We start from the raw sequence: 23,504 nt of genomic DNA on the forward strand, positions 1-23,504 counted from the left end.
AATATGTATTACTGAAAGTAAGGAACCTCATACTCCAGTCGAGCTAACAGCACTTCACTAACCAAGTGTAATTAGAGGCACAAAAACTCATCCATGTCACTTCTCGGCTGTACAGCTTTCATAAAATACTAGAATCAAAACCTCACTTTGACCATTTACAAGGTTTTGTTTTAACAGAATAAGACCCCAAAACCTTGTATATCCACACACTAACTTACGAGGTTTTGTGTTAATAGGAATTCTCTTATTCCGTTGTATGTGGTTTTGTGTTTTGCCATAGGTGGGAAATGTGTTATTTATTCTTTTGTAAGGTTTCTTAGGTAGCTGAGGATCAATATTTTGCATTCGTTAGACCGAAAATGTTGATTTTGGTGGCTGGAGGAGTTGCGAGCTTTTGAAGTAACAATGACATTATGTTGTTCGGTTAAAGGTGGAAAATATATCTAAAGGGCTAGGGGTGGGAAGGAAGTTCCCGAGGCCTTGATTAAGGTAGGATTTGCCAGGTGTGAAAATGGGAAACCACAGAAAACCATCTTCAGGGCTGCCGACCGTGGGGTTCAATCCCGCTATCTCCTGAATGTAAGCTCACAGCTGCGTGCCTCTAACGGCACAGCTAACTCGCAGACTAGTTAAATGTTGGATAATGTTTATTAACTACAGATTCTTTGTGGCAAGTTTCTATATCTACCATAAAATCATTGAGTGTTGCAAAGGATTCATATTGATTTGTTGCTACACATATCTTCCCAAATTAAAGTTTATGCTGAAAAATAATTTTGTCCCTGGCGGTGATTATAAAGACTCATTCACCTTGGCATGTGTGATTAAGTTCATTTGCCAGTCGATTAAGTGCGGCCAGTATCCAGTATTTGGGAGACAGTAGATTCGAACCCCACTGTCAGCAGCCCTGAAAATGGCTTTCCGTGGTTTCCCATTTTCATACCAGGCAAATGCTGGGGCTGTACCTTAATTAAGGCCACGGCCGCTTCCTTCTCACTCCTGGCCCTTTCCTGTCCCATCGTCGCCGTAAGACCTACTAGCAAAAAAAAAAAGTTCATTTGCATTTGTACAAATATTTGCAAAGTAAGGTAATTTGTTGCAGCCAAGTTTTATTTCTTAGACATTCAAAGAGATTAAATGTATGGTTAATAAAAAATTAATTAATTTCCGAAGTTCAAACAGTTGTACGAGAACTTTATCCTGTATGAAGCAACAAAGTTTTATATATGCTTCCCATTTCTTCACAAAGTACCTTAATCTAAACAGTCTTGGATTGAGTAGCCATAATTAACCCACTATTTTGACTGCATCATCCAACACAGATCTACAATAATTTTCCATCATACGGGCAACAAGCGTTAGTCGACGCAGTACGTAGTGACTGCATGCACAGGACTGATGGGCTACGGCTTTGACTCGTACTATTCCCCCAGCTGTTTTCTGTTATTGCTTTGGCTCCATATGTACAAACATATTTTATTTATTAATACAACTTCCCCCATGCGGAGGCTGCCACAAGGACAAAGTGTGTCGACTGCACAGTATTTTGTCTTCTAAGTTACTGTTGAGTTTGCTAGTGTGCCAGATAGAAATAACCACTACAAGGCTCAGGAATAAATTTGCAATGAATTTGGGATATGGCATGATGTATGGTTCTTCAAATGTTATATAGATGATTGCAGAGTACGGTCACTGAACCTCGTATTGCAGTGATGGCGATGCCGTGAAGTCGTGTCCGATTGCCAGTTGAGACGAGAGAATCCCATAGCTGTACAAGAAATTTAGGGATTGTGCCTTGAGCTCCGATCATGAGTCCATGGACTGAAATATTGCCTAGGTGATATTTATCTTTATAGTAGTTTACAGTTGGCTGGTAAATTGACTTCTTTTCGGCGTCCACCTCTTCGGCCTGCCCAACGTGCGACTCTAAGCGTATTGTGGGATCTAAGATTAGTCCTTGCTTGCTAGCTTGTTGAAAGGCTATCATGTCAATACGCATGTTACTCCCGTCGGTAGCTAGGCCAGAGACCGCTTCGTGCACCGTGAAACCGTGATCCCTCAGCGGGGTTGCAATCGTGTCGTATTATATGATGGCGGGAATTTCTCAATACCTCCCCGTGAGTACAGGCTCCCAGGACATGGGCAAGAGTTTCGTGCTCTCTGTGGCAAGGCCGACAGAGGGTGTTGTCCTGGGACCTTCTTGGCACGAAGCGAACGGCGCGCACATTCACTGTCATCTTGATGGCCGCTCTCCATTCCGCACAGGATAAGCCTTGGTGATCTCTTATCCATTTGTTCCCTGGCGTGTATTCCTGGAAGAGTCCAATGCCCTTTCCTTTGTGCGGCAACTTCGTCCATGACTGAACCTCTCTGTCTCATAGTATCTGTTGGACCTTCCTTACATTGGGAAGATGGCTACTTTTGGACATAACTTGATCATTCATTTCTATGGCTAGATCTTGCAAACAAATTGTACGTTCTTGCTCCAAGTTCCTAGTTGCATTAATGTAGCCGTTATTTGCAAGTGATAATTTATTACAGATGTTAATATGCTGTAGTTTGGCTTTCCAAGTGGTGCGGAAAAAAAACGAGGCCTTTATACTTCCTTTCGGTGTACACCATGTGATCCGGAACGTCTGCTGGTAGTTGTAATAATTCTTCAGTTCCACTCTTTAATATTTTATCTGCATCTGATAGAAAAGTTTGAGGTATCTTGTTTAGGGGAGTAACTTGGAGTGGGTAAATAAGAGTAGATGATATTGAACTATTTAAAATTGAAAATATCTGGTCAGATTGTAGCAATGGTGAGCTAACAAGGGTGTCAATCTTGTTTCGCGTCTTGTCAAGTACGGCTTGTGGATCCAGTTTAACACATTCACGACCATCATCTGAGCAGGCTATTTAAAGGGCTGGCCCAGCTATTCCACCTGTTAGTGGCAGAGCAAACAACAACGAATTCTTTTCACAATAAGTTCTAAACTAAACAATATATAGAAACAAAATATTCCACATACCTTAATAAAGTCCTCTAGTATCTCTGTAGGGTGTAGTAGGCACTTTCCTGGGTGAATTGAACACCACACTTTCCACAAAAATAGTGTGTTTCACTAATAATTTTATTTTTGAAGCACGCTTTGCGCCTTCTTGAGGAGAACTTGACTTTATTTGATGGTGGAATCTTCAAGAGAATATGCTCTTTTCTCTTCCCATCTAACCTCAATGGTGATCCTTGGCCAGTGCCCTTTTTGGCGGCAAAATCGCGGGACGTTGACTTGGAGCTAAGATGTCAGAGAGAGGTAACTGTACTTGTATGTCGGGTTCACTTTTCCCTCGTTTGAGAATTCCCTGATGTTCCTTTAGATCTTTTGGTACACCCCTATTCGACCGTATTGTTCCTCATACGGCAGTGTTCTATTCCCGTAATGTTCCGCGAGTTCAGCACTATTGTAATAATTGTCCATATAGACTGTGTACTCCTGGCCAAGATAATTTTCCAGCAGCTGAAAAACTGTGCTTTGTAAATTCGCACCACTTACATCATTTATATTATTCCTACACGCCATGGTTACAATTCAGAACTCGATTATACACACGCTTGTGCAATAACAAACCAACTACGCAACTAATTGGGTCAGCGCTAGGCTACCTTCAAAAACGAAACAAAAGGAGTGCATTGGGAGGGAAAAATCGCTGTGGCCATGTGGTTTCTGGTGAGTACAAGCATTCATAAGGGTATTACCTTCATCTCTCTCGCACATATTTGTGACCAAAATAGATCCCAGCTGTGTGGGAACGGCTCCAGTTCAAGGTTGCGCTTATCCGGGCTAACTCGGATACGGTCCACAGCATGGTCACGCACTATAGGCAATACTCGGATACGGGCGTGAATGTGTTAAGTTCATTCATGAAATTCACACTTAAGTAACGAATCAAACCTCTGTTGCACTGTGATTTAATTTCACAGTCGTCATTTATGATGATATTCTCCTCCGTTAGCTGACCCTTCTTGATAGAAAGACAAGTTGATTTTGAAGCGCTGATGTAGAGGCCGAGTTCCTTAAATCTTTCTATGATGATCCTGACTGGTTCGGCAGCAGATTCAGTATTTTTCCCAAATATTACCATATCGTCGGTAAAACACATTATAGTGAGGTTAGGCTCCTCATTTCCAGTCGAGTAACCATAATTCCCTGCTAAAGAATCTTCAGATAGTTCTTCCACAATATGATTGGTAGAGACGTTAAATAATGCCAGTGACAAAGGGGAGCACACCACGATTAATTTTTATGGGTTTTGTTACCTGTTTTCGTGTCTGTGTCACGTTTCCCTCTTGTAGTGCAATTAGCAGCCTTGTCAGTTTTTCGGGCACTCCGACCGACTCCAGTGTGCTCTGGAGGTGCGCATGTCCGATGTTATCAAAAGCTTTGCGAATGTAAAGAAATATAATGTATGCATCGTTCTTTTCTTGCCTAGTCTGCTGTAAAACGGCTTCCAAAATTGAGGTATTTATGTAAGTACCAGGTGTATTGGTGAAACCCTTTGATTGTCATGAAACACAATGTAGTTCCGAAGCTGTTTATCAAGTACGACATGCAAGATGTTTACAGAGTAGCAGATCTTCCGCAAGTTTGATTTTTGAAATATAGATGACAAATACAAGTAACACTAGACTAAAGTAGCCTAATATGGAGTGCCTTTTTTGTTTATTGAATACTTTCAAGATCTTCATTACTTGTCGTAGATTCATGTCTTTTGATTTTGCAACTATTTCTCTACATTGTAGTGTGTAATTCTTATTCATAAAATACACAATTCTAATTATAACTCAATTTTTTTTATTATTTAAATTGGATTTCTAATACGGGGTGATAAAGGTTCCTAATATAGGATTGGATATCTAACGAAAATACATAAATAACTACAATTGCAGACAATCACAGAGAATAATGCATATATTCAACAGGATGGATGGGTGCACAGACTCATCGTCCTGGGTTCAAAACCCGACAAGGTTGCATTTGCTTATTGTTATTGTTTGAGCATTCTTATTTTCAATTTGTCCATGTTTTCTTTCCCTGCACACATTTCGCAGAGGAATCTGGTCGAAGTTTCATTTGCACAAGCAGTGTGTGCCGACTTCAAATATTACCTACACCGTGTCCAGGTTTCTTCCTGTCGGTCGTCCAAGAAAAGGCCTCCACAATGGAGACACTCCGCATCTTCATCATCCTTATTTTCATTTCCCCACTCATCCTTTTCCTTGAGGCGGTAGTGGCACGTTTTTATTTCTGCAGCATGAGCTGACCTTTGTACGGTGAACTTGTAAAATCACAAGGTGTTCCAGCGGACAAACTTGTGACTCCCTATGTGCTTGGCTGTTCATTATCGGTGGTTGTTAAATAAACATGCATAAAAATATTATTATTATTATTATTATTATTATTATTATTATTATTATTATTATTATTATTATTATTATTATTATTATTATTATTGTTATTATTATTATTCAGCTATTAGTCAGCTATTTTACACAGTGAAGAAACGGAAATCATTCTGATAACATTCATACCAAAAGAAACAACATTAATTTTCTAATAATATGACCTCCTCACTACTCCATAATAGGGAACTTTCCATGGTAGGTTCCTCAAGCTTTAAGATAAAGTAGAGTTAGCCCAAGATCTAAAGCAGCAACTGATAGCTTCATGTTCTTACTGTCACTGAAAAAGAAGTTTCTTGTGAAGAAAAATTACCTTCCTATGGGTGTAGGCAAAGACATCAATATCAACATATCATACCGAGAAGCAAATTTCTTTCATCAGTTCAATATAGCTGTCTCTCACAAGAATACGGGAGCGCACTGGCAGAACATGTTTCATCATGTGCTTTTGTAGTTTGTTAAGTCTCAATGCTATTTCAGCACCACTCGCCTGAGATATTTAAGTACCCCATAATAGCAACCATCCCATATAAGGACACATTCCTCTACTACACCGTCTGTTGATTCATCAGGATGCAAAGAGAAATCAAACTTAGATTTTTTCTTACTTTCTTTATGTATCAGTTGGAAGGTATGTATATTGTTTGGCTTTATTGTTAAACAACTGTACCTTTTTTTCACATGGCTTACTTAAGGTTTGTGGAATAGTATGACCTTCCTCTGTTATTGCTGTGCAGTAAGTCACTCAGTATGAAGCCTCTGTTGCATTTTCGTTGTTAGTTTTTGTAGTTTTCAACATGTTATTGCTGACACTTCGTTGACCCTCGAAGTTTACATTGAAAAAAAAAAAAAAAAAAAAAAGAATGCTCTTGTCCTTACATTTGGGGTGATTTGTTTCCAAACCTATATGCAATTTTATCTACAATAAAGATCTGTTATTAAACACTTTCTTACATTGCACACAAAAGCCTTTCAGAGCAATTTCTTTGCTTGTAGAGCCAAATATGATTCTTCATATTTTTCTTTTTTGGATCGGATCACCCATCTTTAAATTAGCAGCACTGGAATGTGGTACATGACCGGGTAATTGACTAGCTTTTGAATTTGTAGAATTGTCACCTCTATTGTCTTCTATTAGCCTCCAATTCATTGAGATGGCACTGCGAATGAAAATTAAAATAGCATGTTGTATTAAATTAACACTTTTATCGTGCCTCAGGCTGTTGTATCATGTCCCATGTTGGTTAGTGGTCTATCTTTCACCATCATTCCAGTAGACTTTGTCAAGGCTAGGTGATAGTGTAGAAGAAAGACTGGAATATCCATGCTTGACAGTCAACTGCACAGTGAAAGTGCTGCCCTATGGAGTAGCGTGAGGTTTTCCTTTTGCTTTTAGTGCTAGTTTCCAGACAGTAGATAGCAGTAATCCCTCATCTCTATTGATAGGATTTGGGTGGTTTTTTTTATGGTGAAAATGACAGTAGTTTGGTTTCATCGAATATGATACGATGTCTGCTATGTGATGTGTTTTTTTGCTATGGCTGATTTCAAGAGCTCCTGGAAACTTGTGTGTCTCGTGTGTTCTGTCCTTCATGTGGCTACGAACCAGTTTGTCTTCCCAGTGTAGGTCCGTCCACAGTTGCACAGTATTCTGTATACTCCTTTCCGGTGGAGCTGGAGGTCGTACGTATGATAGATCACATACCTACCGGGCGAGTTGGCCATGCGGTCAGGGGCACGCGGCTGTGAGCTTGCATCCGGGAGATAGTGGGTTCGAATCCCACTGTCGGCAGCCCTGAAGATGGTTTTCCGTGGTTTCCCATTTTCACACCAGGTACCTTACTTAAGGCTAAGGCCTATTCCTTCCAACTCCTAGGCCTTTCCTACCCCATCGTCGCCATAAGACCTATCTATGTTGGTGCAACTTAAAGCAACTACCAAAAAAAGAAATCACATACCTTCTATAAAGAGCTGATTGTGGTATGTATATCGTGTTTCTTCAGAACTCTGGATATCCTGTCCGTGACATTATGTATGGTCAAAGGCTTTGTTTCTTCTGCCGTGTGTGAGACATGTCATCTCACTCTGACAGCAGCCATTTATTTAGAAAGTGGAATACAGTGTGTTTAACCTTTCCCGGTCCAGCGTCGAGGTGACCTCGACATCATGGCTTATTGTAACCGGTCCAACGTCGAGCTCACCTCGACATTATGTTTCGTTCTACATGAGAAGTTATTTATTGAAGTTCTTTGACCTGATTGTGGTCAATCGATATCCCTGGAGTTTCTAGAGCTAATTGTGCACAAAAGAAGCCGTTCTGTTATCTCCATGGATATAAATTCAAATTTTCACAAGTTGTTCCATGGATATAATACGAGATATATGTAGCCGTGTGTTGTCATAGTTACCCGCGGCCTGTCAGCTTTGTTTACAGTGAGTAGTGCTGCACAGGTGTTGTACTAGGCATGTTTATCTGTGAAAGCGAATTGTCTTGGTTTAATTTGCGATATAAAATCAGCAAATATGAATGAAACAAAAATACGTATGCACGTTTATTTAGACAGCAGTGACAATTATTTATTTGAATTAGACAAAGAGTTTAGAGAACTGTCAAGTGAAGATGAAGGTGTAGTGAGCTCCACCATTGCAAGTGAAACTTCAGCGACTGGACCTATGCGTAAAAAAAAAGCGTGGAATGATCTCGGACCATCATATGCGGTTTCCGAAGATTCAGAATAGGAAGTTCCAGTGACTGCTACAAAGCAAGAAGACACGCGAATGTAATGGATCGAGGTGGAGGATGGGATACGGCACATGGCAATGATGACGCTTCTCAGGTCAGGGTTTATAATTTTAGTAAAAGTGATGCTGAACATACTTCCGCACATACAGATGAGAATGCAAACGGCAATAATGTTTACCGGAATAATGTACCATTTCATGATAGTGAGCCACCTAGACTAAGTTATTTATCAGGTCAGAAAACTAGAGGACTGCAGGTTCTGCCTAGCTGCATCACTCCACTTCAGTTTATTATGTTGTTCTTTCCTCCTGCACTGACGAGGAAAAATTATTATGGAAACTAATTTCTATGCAATAGAATGTATGGTAGTAATCATAATAATAATATAATTATTATTACTAATAAAAGTTTTGAGTTTAATCCGACTAGGTAAAAATGTGCAAAGTTAATTTGGACCAGACTGTTCGAACATGTGACAGAAAATTGGACAGCAAAGGGTTAATTCTCTTCGAATAGTCTGTGGTGTGTCTTATAACATCTTTGCTCTGTTGACAAGGGTGGTTGTTACGGATTGCTTTTGCGCTAGGTGATGGTGCAAGTCTTGCATGTAGGTACCGGTTGGTGTGCGTGGGCTTCCTGTAGACAAAGTAGCTTAATATCCCATCCAGCCCACAGGTCATTAGGACTTCTAGGAAAGGGATAGGTCCAATTTCTTCCAGTTCTTACATGAAATTTATGCTGTTCTGGCAAATTCTTTGAGCTTTTCCAGGTCGTGTGGCCACACTACGAACGTGCCACCCACATACCTAAGTCACCACGTATGTCTGTAGGGAACTGTATGGGTGCTATCTGTTCGAAATATTCCATGAACAGGTTGGCTATAACTGGTGAAAGTTGTGGTGAGCCCATGGCAACTCTGTCGGTAATGTTATCTGTTCCAGTCAAAATAGCTGGTGATGAGACAATGTCTCTAAATCTTAGCGATATCTACATTAAAACTTTAATTGATTATATACATCAATCTATTTTATATGTACTGTATACATATAGATTTTGATTCTTTGAATACACTTTTCTACATGAATTCTAACTCACAATATTGTAAGTACTCCAAATTCCTCAGCTGTTAATCTCCCATAATGTAAGATCAGTGGCATCATGATTGCAAAACTACCCCCAGAGAAGTTAATTTTTATGCCAGCATCTCCAGGTTGAAGAAAGTTAATTAACTACTGTCGCTTGTTATGAATAAGTCACTAGCTCTCCCACCATAACGTTTTGACTTAAAGACCATCATACCACCAGGCGTGATTGCAATTAAAGTTTTTGGTATGTAGCAATCCGTGCATTCAACCACAGGTGGCTGTTCAGCCCTAAATTCTGTGCCTTTAACGATGACTCGACAATTAGGCACTGTTTCTTGCACATTTTACTTACTAGGCCAGAATATGAAGGTTTTCGTACACAGTATTACAAGTTATTTTTTTCATATTGACCATATTGAAGTTCAGTTATTAAATGTTAAACATTTAATAATTTTGTACACAGTGCGAGTTGCATAAGCATAATTGTGAATATACATGAAATTGTAGTCCATTGAACACCGAATAATAATCTTAAAGCAGGATATGACAGTCCAGATCTAATTTTCACTATAAAAATTAATAAAATACCAAGAGAGTCGGTTGTGCAATTAGGGTCATGCAGCTGTGAGATTTCATTCAGGAGATAAAGGGTTCAGACCCCATTGTTGACAGCTTTGAAGATGGTTTTCCATGGTTTACCATTTTCACACCAGACAAATGCTGGGGCTGTACCTTAATTAAGGTGACGGCCGCTTCTTTCTCACGTCTTGCCCTTTCCTATCCTATTATCGCTATAAGACCTGTCTGTGTGGGTGTGACGTAAAGCAAATTGATCACAACTATAAAGATTGAATTTTCCACCTAATTAATACTATTATTTATTATAAGGTACTTCCAACATTTTGCAGTACAGTACAGTTATCAATATGGGACATGAAGCTAATAGATTATGTTAAAGCAAATTGTAACAAGAAAAAGTAATAATCCAGTTTCTTTACACACTTCAGAAATGTTACAGTTTGGTAATAATGCAAGAAGTAAGGCAAGGACTTGAAGCTCACACCTGTTAAATCCTGCATTTGTGTATTGTTCCTTATGGAACTGTACACTAGGAAACCTGGACCCTTGATGTCTGCATGATTGTCTTGCATTCCACACGTTTCATCATGTTTCAAAATGTCCTCTCCCAGACCAAAATTAAATGGAATACATGCTTCTGTATTTACAGCATTTTCATTTATGGAGCAAATAAACACAACCCTTGGTTATGTTACTTGCGCAAGATGCAACTGAAAATTTGCCAAAGGATTTTTTTTTTTTTTCTTGAGTTGTCTGTTAAAGTACTGTGAGCTAGGGTCAGATGATACGTTCCTCTCTTTTGTATTGTCATAATATAGGCTAGATTTGGTGGTTGTCCAGATCTTCTGTTTCATATGAAATGTACATTAGATCTGGAGAAAGCCGTAGGTTCCCAAAGTGATCCATCAGTGCTAAAAATTAACACCAAAATTAAATTACATCTGATGGTTAGAACTTACTGCAAATATGTCTGTGTGTACTTCCTTCAGTTAACTGCTTGTATCTATCGCCTCGTTCAGTCCACTTCTATTGCTCACTTTGGAAAACAATACAATTTTACTTCACTTCCTGTACTTCAAAATAAAAATATCTTATTTGCAAATGAGGTGTCTACCTCGGTGGCAAATGGTACACTGAAATACATTATCGTCAAGCACTAAATATTAAATTAAAAAGAGAAGAAAATTTTCCTATAATACAATATTAAACAATTTACGCTAACAATTTTTTCTATTAAACACACAGCTCATCCTTAATAAATTTATATTGTTTACAAAATTCTACTTATAATATCTCCTGTACTACTTACAAATATAGTCAACTGATATACAGTATGTGGAATTACTTCAAATGATACTATACAACTGGTATAAGATTAAACTTTACGTTGCATTTATTTACTTTTTTTTCCCCCATTCTGGAACCTAAGTAGCATAACGACCTGCTGCGTCTTAACCAGAGCCCCTTTTGCGACCACTTTTCAGAGTTCCTGAAGAGCCTTCACAGCTACCGTAGATTCATGTCTTTTGGTTTTGCAACTATTTCTCTACATTGTAGACCAGGGGATGGAATTAATTTATTCACACACATTTTATTATTTACAATAACCTGCACTGGTCGAATGCCTTCTAACACTTCATTTATTTTCTCTGTTGCTGTTTATTCTCTTCCTGAATATCTGTACAGATTTTGGAAAAGGATCAAACACTACTCCTGGTAAACTGTTCCACTCCTTCACACCCTTCCCAATGAATGAAAATTTACCCCAATCGCTTCTGCTAAAATTCCTTCTAATTTTATATTTGTGGTCTGTCCTGCCGATATAATTATTTTCCAACTGAAGCCTCTGATGGATATCTCCCCATGCTTCTTTTCTTGTATAGGCTCTATATAATCCTATAAGTCTAGTTTTCTCCCTTACTTAAAGTTTCCCACCCAAGTTCCTTTAACATTTCTGATACACTACTCTTTCTTCTGAAATCCCCTGTTACAAATCTTGCTGCTTTCCTCTGCACACTATCCATTTCTTTTATTAGCGGTCCCAGGGCCCTCGAAGTCCCCACTGTACTTCACCCCTACAGGCAGTCCCCTACTTCAAGGATCTTTAATGCAGTGGTTTCCCCTTGCCCTTGGCATCTGTATGCTGTATGTTAGGTATTCAACCTGAAGACTGGTTTGATCTTCAACAGCTCCACCAAAATCTGCCATAGATAGCCTAGGCATCACTGAAGAGGCATTCTGAGTAAATGAGGAGTGAAGTAATTTCCTGTTGCTTTCCTCACTGAGCCAGAAGTTGCTATTACATATCAGTCTGCCAAGCCCACTGAAGAGCAGGCACCAACCGACCTATGAGCAACATTTTCACACCATTCATTACAGGGACTAGCTGTGTAACAGCTGGTAGTACTAGCATTGCTCATACCTCAGTCACTTTCACATTCTCAAAGCCAAGGATGAGACAGACAGGTCATTGAAAGTAACAAATTTATTCTAGCCCATATCAGAAGATATAGTGCACTGTAAACACTACATCTTACCAGTAAAGGCATATCGTCTTGCTGTTGACCAGATAATTGGTTTCTCACTCCAAGGATAAGAAGGTGCCCTAGCCTCAACCTGCTCAGCTGCCTTCTGAGGAAGCCATTGGCACTTCGTAGGGTGACTCCTTATCCTAGGAGTCATTCGGCTGGCTAATTACAGTGCACAGTGTCACAGATATTGGGCGATGGGGTCGCCACATCCCGATGCCTGACGAGCCCTAATTAATTAAAATAATTCAAAATAGACTACCAAACCCACATATAACAAGACTTATTAAAAAAAGGGAACTTAAAAAAAAACATAAACTTGGAAGCAAACATCATCACCATTTCCCTTTATCCAGCTCTAGCCGGGTAGGGGCAAATATGGTTCCTTTCCACTTTCTTTGGTAGGGGATGCCCTAACATTTTCCGAGGTATCATATCTGCTAATCCATATAGGCTGTTGTTACCATGGGCTCGCCACAGCCAAAGGCATTTTATACCTATTGCCAGGTTCAAAATTAGGCCACCTCTAACATGGAGTCAGATGCCTTTCGTAGTCGTAGTATAGAAGCTACAGGTTTTCCCCTTCCACCATCTCCACCCTACCGAAGTACACCTTCTCCGCCTTAGATGCCGTAACCCTGAGCTGGAACCCATACCAGATGTTAAACACCAGGTCAGTGTGCTATGGGACTCGCGTAGGCAGGGGCACCACTCCCCGGGTAGGGCTGCCTCCGAAGAGGGTCTTACCTGCTACCAAAATTGGAACTAAACATATACACCTCAAAAGTTGGCATAAACCATTAAAATATGGGAACCACTTCCTTGACGTAGGATCAGCTGGAATACTGATATAAAACTTGTCACCATCCAAATTGAAGATAACAGAATTGAAGATTTATTAGCTTGTCGGAGAGGAGACCATCTAATATTTGTTGCACCTTGCTACTTGTAGGGTTAAGCTGTCTATAGGGAGGCTCCACAGAGTTCTACTTGTAGGAGTGTGGGAAGTTATCATGCATACAGAAACTTACAATAATTGCATACATCTCACAGGTGTCAGTTTATGTAAAATTCAAGTATTCAAGGAATATTGTTTAGAAATGACTTTTGGTTATATACTGCACATAAACTAGTACAGTATTTAATTTGCTTTTAAAACTATCATTATAGCTCAATATCATAATTGCTAAATTTCACTTTTAATTGGTTCAAGCTGTGTTCAAATCCTGGTCAGTTTAGCAGTAGGGTTGATGGCTTGTGATCAGCAGATTTCTCAGCATTTAGTATATTGCATTTTGTTCAGTAGCAGTAGAGTAGTATGACTCATGTTACACCAAAGTTTTGTAGCCATTTTGTTGACAACTTTTAGATTTCGCAAAATCTTCTTCTGCTCCATAACTCCTGAAGCGGTGTAATGTGCATGACATACAGAATGTTTGTAGCCAGTGACTTTGAAAATTGCTGAAGAGCTTATTTGAAAACTAGACGGTAATTACTAATCTTCACTGCTATATTTTAGCACACTGCACGCATTTCAACAACTACTGAAATGTAGCAGATTAATGGCTGGTTTCTTAACTTAACTTTCCATAAGTTATGGTTCTAATATCTTGTCAGTTTAATAACTAAAGAATAGGATTTCTTGAATATCCAAATGCGCACGTTATGAAGAAATAAGATACTGATTGGTTCAAAACGTTCACGATGTTTCCTCTGGATGGCTATGATAATATTTTTGTTATTTTTTACGTCCTACTAACTACTTTTGGCGGTTTTTGGGAGACTCTGAGGTGCCAGAATTTTGTCCCTCGGGAGTTGTTTTATGTACCAGTAAATCTACTGACACAAGGCTGACATGTGAGCACCTTCAAATACCACTTGACTGAGCCACTCAGCCCAGTATTAGGATGATGGGCTGTAGTGGGTATATTATGATCCGTGGCTGTGATTTCCAATTTCCTAAGCATAACATGGAGAAAATGGAGGGAATTATGAATGTTAAACAAAACTTTTGCAGAAAGAATTCTTTGTCATTTCTGAAGAGGTCAGCATTTACACCTCCCGGAGACTGAATGCATAGGCCTGTATGAGTACTGTCACTGCAGCCCGCGACATTTGGTAAACTTCTCATTTTATAAAAATCTTCCTTTTAGAATTTCTTGAACAGATGAGGGCATATTGATGTAATGTGGCCTTAATCTTACAGTTGCTGTCAAAGTCCTCTACAGTATCTTACAAACTGTACTTTCAGTGCACCCCCAAATCATTCCCAACAAATATACACTAGTGTCCGAAAGTTAAGCATAAGTTACGAGTAAGCAGGACAACAGGAAATACACCGCAAATCGCACGACATATGCACCTACCAACCTTCCGTGTTCGCTCTGTATAGGAAAGGAGTGTTCCCTGCGTTGACTAGCGGCATAACCGCAAGGTAAACACAGCCATTTCCTGCGCTCCATATTCCCTCAGTCCTGTTTGCCCTGTTATATAGTGTTGGCTACTGAATGAATGATTCGAAGCAGTGTATCGATTCATTCAAATGTCCGAGTGAATCGATTCACAGGAACGGCGAGCTCACGGCACACGATTCAGCTTACTCCCAGCGGACAGTGCTGAGTGGCGCACTCACTGGACGTTGACGGGTAGCCGAGCTTCCGCTGCAGCAAGACCGTGAATCATGGCACATCGAAGGAATCGTGAACGAGCGCGGCTCAGTGAGACACATGATACACACGGCTCCTTATCGGCTCACTGGACACGCGGAGAGCCGAGCTTCCGCTGCAGCGCGACAGTGAATCATGGCACATCGAAAGAATCGTGAACGAGCCGGCTCAGTGAGACACAAGATACACACGGCTCCTTATCGGCTCACTGGACACGCGGAGAGCCGAGCTTCCGCTGCAGTGAGACATACAGTGAGCCATGGCACACGGAAAGAATCGTGAACGAGCCGGCTCAGTGAGACACAAGATACGCACGGCTCCGTATCGGCTCACTGCAGCGAGACATACAGTGAGCCATGCTACACTGAAAGAATCGTATGCTATGATGGACTCTCGAGCTCAGCTCATTTGAAAATAATACCCATTTGCATTTACTGTCCTCTTCTTACAGGGAGGTTTAAATAATAGATGGATTTATTTGCAGTGTTAAAAAGGTAGTCACAACATAATTCTGAAGTAGCTAGTAAGTAGGTAGGCTATTAGGTTATACTATTTATTAGTTTAATGAATCTTAGTATTAGGCCCGCCTGGTGGCCATGATCGTTAAGGCGCTGAAGTCTAAAACGGTCTAACACCGAGGTTAGCCGGTTCGAGTCCCGTTGGTCGAAAAAATTTTCACCATCAGAATGTTGGCCGGCAGGGTAGGGGAGGTGGTGGTATACAATTTCTAATCACTAGATTGCGTGCCAAGAGCCTGGATTAAATTCCAAACCTCTCCGCAGTGCTCATATGGAGTGAGGGCATATGACGCTGTTGATGGTGATTCGTCCGTCGGATGGGGACGTTAAGCCTTGAGCAGACCCCTTGGTGCTATTCGACAGGAGTAGGCTATGTGCCGGCACCGGGTTTCACCCTCTCCCTACTATCATATATCACGTCATTCATTTCATCTCCCATTAACTCCTCTGATGAGGTTGACGTCAGGAAGGGCATCCGGTCATAAAAAACCGCCACGACAAATTCATCTCACCTCATACCCGACCCCGTAGGGAAACGGGACAAGGGTTGGACAAACGGTTGGACAAAATGAATCTTAGTATTATAACTTAGTTGACATTTGACAATTAAACTCGACTCTAGCCTGCCCTATGACTATGAGTCATGCTCATGACCACTCAAAAGTACCTGTTTTATATTGGGAAGAACGGCTCAGTGTTTTCTCAGTTCATATGTCACATCGTTGCACAAGACTTCAATCATATGTGGACAGACACAATAACAGTATGTTGAATCAGAAAACCAGCGGGCTACTGTATGTCTCGGGTAGCCTATATAAAATATGACGATTTCAAAAATCCTCAGCTGATAGAAAAATACATCTTTTCAAAAATGACTGAGTGAGTTGTCGTGCGGTGAATATCGCGTGGCTATGCGCTTGCATTCGGGGGATGGTGGGTTCGAATCCCACCGACGGCAGCCGTTAAGATGGTCTTCCATAATTTCCTCATTTTCACACCAGAAAATGCTGGGACTGTACCTTAATTCAGGCCATGGCTGCTACCTTCCTAATCCTAACCTTTCCCACCCTGCGTCGCCGGAAACCTTCGATGTATTAGAGTAACTAGCATTTTTTCTAAGAAAGGAGTTCATAGTATGAAGACCAGATGGCAGCTGCGAGCACTGAATGCTGTTGCTGCTGTCTTACCAGCACATACTACACAGATGCAGTAGGAGCGGTGACCAATGAGCCGTGAATCGGATCACTGTATCGATTCAGTAACGTGAACGGAATCAAATGAATCGATTCAGTAAAATGAATCGAATGTCCCATCACTACTGTTATAGAGTGCAGAGTGTAGCCTCGTGGTAAACGTGACAACATAATGGTACAACACCACCATTTGGACCCCATTTTGCAGGATAGAATACTCGGCCACCTGGAAGCAGGACAGACATAGACTGAAGTTGCCGTATCCTTGAATGTGCCACAAAGTGTCATTTCCAGGCTTTGGAGATGATTTTGACACACAGGAGATGTTAGTCGTTGGCCAGTACCAGGTCGAACAAGGGTAACCACCCCACAGCAGGACCGATGTCTGGCCTTAACCGCCTGACGAAATCAGAGTGCACCTGCAAGACAATTGTTGGCAGAGCTTGCAGCCGTTTCAGGGGTTGTCGTTTCCCGGCAAACTGTGTACCGGAGGCTCAGAACAGCAGGGCTGTTTGCCCGACGTCCAGCGGTGTGCGTCCCTCTCATTCCAGCACAGAGACGGGCCTGTTTACTGTGGTGCCGTCAACATCGAAACTGGACCATGAATGAATGGAGGTATGTGCTCTTCACAGATGAATCCCGCTTCAGTTTGCAGAACGATTCCCGTCGCATATTAACCTGGAAAGAACCGGGTAGCCAATACAACCACAGGAACATCGTGGAACGGGACCAGTATGATGGTGCTGGTGTCATGGTGTTGGGCGGCATCATGTAGAATGTCCGTATGGACCTGCACATCTTCATGGGTGGTCCAAGGAACACTGTTAAGGCTCAGAAATACAGGGATAAGGTACTGAGACCACATGTTCGACTCTTCAGAGGTGGGGTTGGTCCAGACTTCCTCCTAATGGACGATAATGCCTGACCGCACCGTGCTGCTTTGGTGGGTGAAATTCTGGCTGGGGAAGACATTCATCGCATAGACTGGCCAGCGAGGACTGCGGATTTGAATCCTACAGAACATGCCTGGGATGCATTGGGGAGGCGAATTGCATCCCGTCAGCCTCCACCAAGAACCTTCCAAGACCTTTGCATTGCCCTTCCGAAGGAATGGGATCGACTGTCACAAGAGCTCTTGGAGAATCTGATAGAGAGCATGCAACGTCGCTGAGAAGCATGTGTGGCCATTAGGGGTAACCATACACCCTATTGACGGCATATTTTGTTGTGGAAGACAATGCCAAGTTTTATTAGTTGTCAAAGATGTACCTTAGCTATCAGAACCATTCTGACACGGTTTTCTTGGACAATTTGTGTGACATATGGTGTGTGATTCAGCTTCCATTTGTTCAGCAATCTGTTTGACATTCCTATCAGGCGGTATGGCCTCGTTTACTGATTATGCTTAACTTTTGGACACTAGTGTATTTAAATGGATCCTATGGCATAAAATCTTAGTGTTAACAAAACCTGTTCTTTAGGAGTTAATGGTAAGTTCCTTTGAGTAGCTGGTAATAAATCAGTCTCAGTGTGAGAAACTGATTCATTCACATTTGGACAAAATCTTTCTATAAATTCCTCTTCACTGTAGTCATAAAATCAGTTTGCCTTCAAACAAGGCTCGGTCTGTTGATATAAACAGTTTATGGTATTTCTTCATTTGAGAAGAGGAAGAATTCATTTTTGACAAATTAATAAAACTTTCCATAAAAGAGAATTAACAGCCGATATTTGCTTCTGCCAATTTAAATTGCATATATTGCTTCGCTACCTCACCATTCACCTAGAGATAATATTTTTAGGTATTTATGGTACCAGATGGCTTTTTAAGCATTTGTAAAACCCAATTTCACGGCTTTGTGATTCAGTAGAAGTATTGAATACAAATCTTGTCATTCAGAAAACCAGCCATAGTAGTTTTTCTTTTTGTAGCAGCAATCTTTCACAGACTAGAGTTACAATATAGTTAAAGGAATTTCATTACTGAAATCTTTTGGTGTTGCTTTTGTGTTACTTGGTCTCCCCATCTGTTTCCTGTTTATTGTAACTGCTCTTCTGATTTTGACCTATAATTTTGATATACCGTATTCTTCGTTTTAATATACTCTGATTTATTATTTTAACAGGCCTCGTGGTGTTTTCTTCACACCTCTGCCAGAAGAAGAAAAGCGGCTAGCTAAGGAACGACAATCTAATGTTTCAAGAAAGTCTACTGCACATAAATTCCATAGTGCATTTAAATCACGGACATCTTTCAGTCTTAAGCGCAAAACAAAATAACCTTGAAAGAAATTGCTCCTCCACCCTCCACTGGCACATGATTATAATTCAGTGTGTAATAAAACATGTCTTTGTAAATGTGGTCATCGATGGTAAAAGACGTTAAGTCGTTTTCTACAGTAATTGATAGTATGATAAATAGTTCCATATTTTTCCAGTTTTATGATACACGTTTCAACATTTATTACCAGTAGGTCTGTCTAGTCCATGAATTGAAATCTATTTACAAATGCACAATTTTCATTGGATCCAGTTCATTACCTACAGTCTAACGCCCTATTACTAATGGTTTGTCTTATCAACAACTTAGACTGTTTCACTCTGATATTTGCTTAATCAAAGCTGTTAAATGATCACCAATAAATAATCAGTTTGGTTGCATGATCTTAAAATCACCACATTAATGAAAAACTTTAATACAATAAAAAAAATTCTATGAAGTAAACATATATAGTATAAACATAATGGATTTATTGCATTTTGTAGAGGTAGCTTAGTTCAAAGTTCCCATAATTCTGTGCATGTGATTGTTCTTTGTATATTATAATTGTACTCTTTGAAAGCCAGTGAATAATTACAACAGCAGCAATAAAACCAAGTGTTAAACATTTCAACAAGAACCTTTTGAAATGGTGATTAAGTATCAACAATTATAATAAATCTTATAAATACAGTATCTTGAAATTAAAGTAGAACACATATATTATTAATTTTGCAACTTAGATTTATCATAAGACCCAATCAAGACTTGATTGTCTGCAATTTACATATCTCTGTTTCCTTACCACATTTTTAACTTATTCCCAACAGTCAGCTTTTAAGTTAACGTTACCTGAATGGTGTCGGTACAGTATACGGTTGTGTTTTATGTACTACGTCTGTCATAACATGCTTGTTTATAAATGGAAAACTATAACACTTAAACAGTGCTTTAAATCAGAATTTTAAGGGGAATTTCAAAAAATCAATGTATTAATTTAAGTTTCCTTAGCTTTGATTATAGTTTGTTATTTTAATATTGTTAGTTGATTGATGACAGTATGATTCTGTAATTTAAATTAATTTCATTGATATGAGCAAGAGAATCTTAATGTTCAATTCTGACAATTGACAAAGAGTCTTCAAGGGAACTTTTTTGTTTTGAATTTTTACGAATCTTATGGAATCCAGAAATATCTTCTGTCTACTTGTCAGAATTTTAACAAAAAGAACAAAAACAAATATGATTTCTTGTTTTGTATGATTTTAGAAATACTTCCTAGTATACAGTGCCAGGTGATAAACTGCATTCATGACATTTTTTGTGTGTCCTCATTCAGTAGAGAAAGGAGTTACATGATCAGCAGCTGAGTGAAGGTTTAATGTGTATTAATTTTTGTTGAGAACTATTTCAAAATATAAATCATTACATAACCATCAGTCATTGATCAGTGTGTGGACACAAGTTTCTAATTCATCTTGAAATCCTTTTGCTGTTCTGTCTTGATGGTAATATAAGAATATAAAGTTGTGACTCTACAGAACCCGTTTGGTAGTCTTATACCACTGAGTTATACGTTGCTGCTACCTCATTGTCGACAGGAAATGAACCTGTCTCTAAACCAGTGGCGTACAGTGAACACATTCGTTACCCCAGCTGCAAAAATAAATTTTTTAAAGCAGTTGCAGCCCCACCACTCTCTCTAAAGCCAACATTACTAGTTTATAAACTCACTCAATAACTAATTGTAAGTATAACAAGCAAATGGATCAGATATTGAATAAAACAATTTAGATATTAAAGAACTTATGAAATTATAACTCACTTGAATAAGAATATTTTCGACCACATACTCGCACATATTTCCAAATTGGTATTCATGGCAGTGACGGCTCCATCATAACTTATGCTACAGCAAATTTTAAAAATTTTACTTACAGTTTCACCTGCTGACGCTTTGTAATAGTTTAGTAATGGTTTTCACAGTAATATCCTGAGACTAACTTTTTGTTTACCTAAACTGAATGAACAAAATTTAACAAAATTTAGCTGATATTTTACCGTCGACAAAGTTTTACAGTTTCACTTGCTTACTGAGCAACGATAAACAAGAGATGATGTTCCTCACGACGTATGCCATTGTTATATTCATGAAGAATGCCACAGGACTCGCAAAAACTTCACCTTAAATCCAAGAGAAACTCCACAAAAATTCACAATATACCACCACTACAGGCAACCCCACTCATACAAAGCAACCAAATATAAAATGCTTTGTACTTCACACTTGGCTCTATGTTCTTGCTGAGCAACGTAATTATTTTTCAGCTTTTATCAGAAAACATCCTCTACACGTGTCATCAGTGAATCGCTCCCAAAAACTTCATATAGGCCGAAATCCAAAAATAAAATAAATACTTTTATTACAATTTATTTCATAAAGTGGTTTTATTAGCATGTCTATGTGCAAGTGGATATACTGTTTTATCTTGTAGTCTCTGGTGTGTGGCGGTGAACACTTCAAGTGTTAGCTATTACAACTAATGTGTACCCAAGCTAGCTGCATCCCCCGCCATAAGATGCTGTGAATTCTCTAGCGAGGCCAACAGCTATCACCCCACCTCCCCAAGAAAAGGAGGCTTAAAATGCATACGTCAACCAAGCGACTTGAATTTTGCTGGGGTAGCTCCCTTATGCGCCAGCAAAGGAACCCAGCTCGCTAGAGAGACGTGGACTGGTTTCGCACCGGCATAGAAACCCAGCTTGCTGGAGAGACGTGGACTGCGATAAAGCGAACGTGGTATCGAGACAGCTATACTTGCCTTGACTTGCCTGTTTTCAGTTGTTTTACGTGATCAAGAATCATTCTGAGGTATAAAAATATAAATACAAAATTCTTTTATCCAACAGCGCTGGGGTAGCTGGGGTTCAGTGTATGCCACTGCTCTAAACACAGGCTTGGGAGCGGTATTGGTGTAATTGTGAATAAGATTATGCTGCCTTAAATGAGATTATTCAAACAGATGTTTACAATTAATAATACAGCCGATTGCTTTCCTGAACTCCTCATTGATTTTAAGCTTTGTGACTTCTGTAGTAGTATCTTAAATAAGGTACCCACAGTTCAGATCGGTTTATGTGATATTTTCTAAATGCTGCCATCTGAGTTTCAGATTCTGCATAACACTGTAAATCCCAAGGCTCTTATCGCAAAAGTAGACCATGTAGACCTAAGTGCTTGTTGACCATATGATAACTTCTTAAAACCTTGACTAATGCAATTGCTGCTGCTGGTGGTAATCAAGTTGCTTTTGCATAAGTACAGAAAAATGCCATTGTAATATAGAAATGTAGTTAATTAGATATGTTTTTGATGTTCAGTTTCACTGTAAATAGCATCCTTCTGTTGAGATATTTCATCATCATTGTCATTATTATCGCAGATGGTTTCCGCCCTTTGCCTGGATATGTTAGGACCATAAGCATCTCTTCTACCTTCTGTCTGCCCACATTCTGTTCTCTTTCTTTCTCCATTCAAGTCCTCTACACACTCCGTAACTCCTTGCAGCCATCTGACTCTTGGCCTTCTTTTAGGTCTCCTTCCTTCTATTCTCATATCAAATATCCTTCTCAACAGTCTTTCCTCATTCATTCTTTGCATGTTGTCATGCCACTGTAATCTTGATTTTTCTCTTCTAGGTATTTCAGGTTCCTTTCACAATCTCTCTCACGCTTTCATTCTTCCATCTGCCCAGTCTTGTTACTCTAACCCCATTTCTGAGGAACTACATTTCACAGGCTTGTATCATACTTTTATCTCTCTCCTTCATTGCTCATTTGTCTGATGCATAAGCCAGAATGGGAACATAGTAGGTGTTATAAACATAAAATCTGTTTGCACCTCTCTGCTATTTCTCTGCTCCTTATTAAACCTCACATACACTCAAAGAACTGGCTTGCTTTTCTACCCTGTTCATTTATTTCTTCCCTTTTTTCTCAATGATGCTTATCAAATATTTAAAACTGTAGTTTTTCTCCTCCACATGTTATTTCCATATCTGGTCTATTCTTAATTTGTATTGTCATGAGTTCTTCTATTGAAAGCTTCATTCCATATGCAGAGAATACTACTTCCCATGCATCCAGCTTTTCTTATAGGTACTTCTTGTCTGCAAACAGTATTGCTTTCATTTGATCTTCTCCAGTCATCCCAGCCACATTATCAAGTCCTCTGTCCGTCATTATAATAAAGAGAGATGTAGTTTCAAACTCAGAGAGAGGGGTTCTCGTAAGCATTAATACAGTACTGTATATAGTAATGTTGTTCTAATTACATTTTCCTACATCTAGATGAATCCTTCTAGTTCCTAGCCCTAAAATCTCTCTCTTGCTGAATGACCTGACTTGTTCTTCCTTCCTTCCTTCCTTCCTTCCTTCCTTCCTTCCTTCCTTCCTTCCTTCCTTCCTTCCTTCCTTGTTATGAAATACA

The 23,504-nt window shown here is 39.6% G+C and overlaps 1 protein-coding gene across 1 annotated transcript in view; it reads left to right on the forward strand.

The window, feature by feature from the left end:
• Nucleotides 1-22,630, forward strand: part of LOC136875910 (serine-rich adhesin for platelets) — a 171,235-nt gene extending 148,605 nt beyond the window's left edge. Inside the window, exon 13 of the mRNA XM_067149529.2 lies at nt 18,882-22,630. Within this exon, the coding sequence (XP_067005630.2) occupies nt 18,882-19,035 (154 nt within the window). The 3' untranslated portion in view covers nt 19,036-22,630. The remainder of the gene's footprint in view (nt 1-18,881) is intronic.
• The last annotated feature ends 874 nt before the right edge of the window (nt 22,631-23,504 follow it).

This window comes from Anabrus simplex, chromosome 6 (assembly GCF_040414725.1).
Source record: "Anabrus simplex isolate iqAnaSimp1 chromosome 6, ASM4041472v1, whole genome shotgun sequence".
Classification (NCBI taxonomy): Eukaryota; Metazoa; Arthropoda; class Insecta; order Orthoptera; family Tettigoniidae; genus Anabrus; species Anabrus simplex.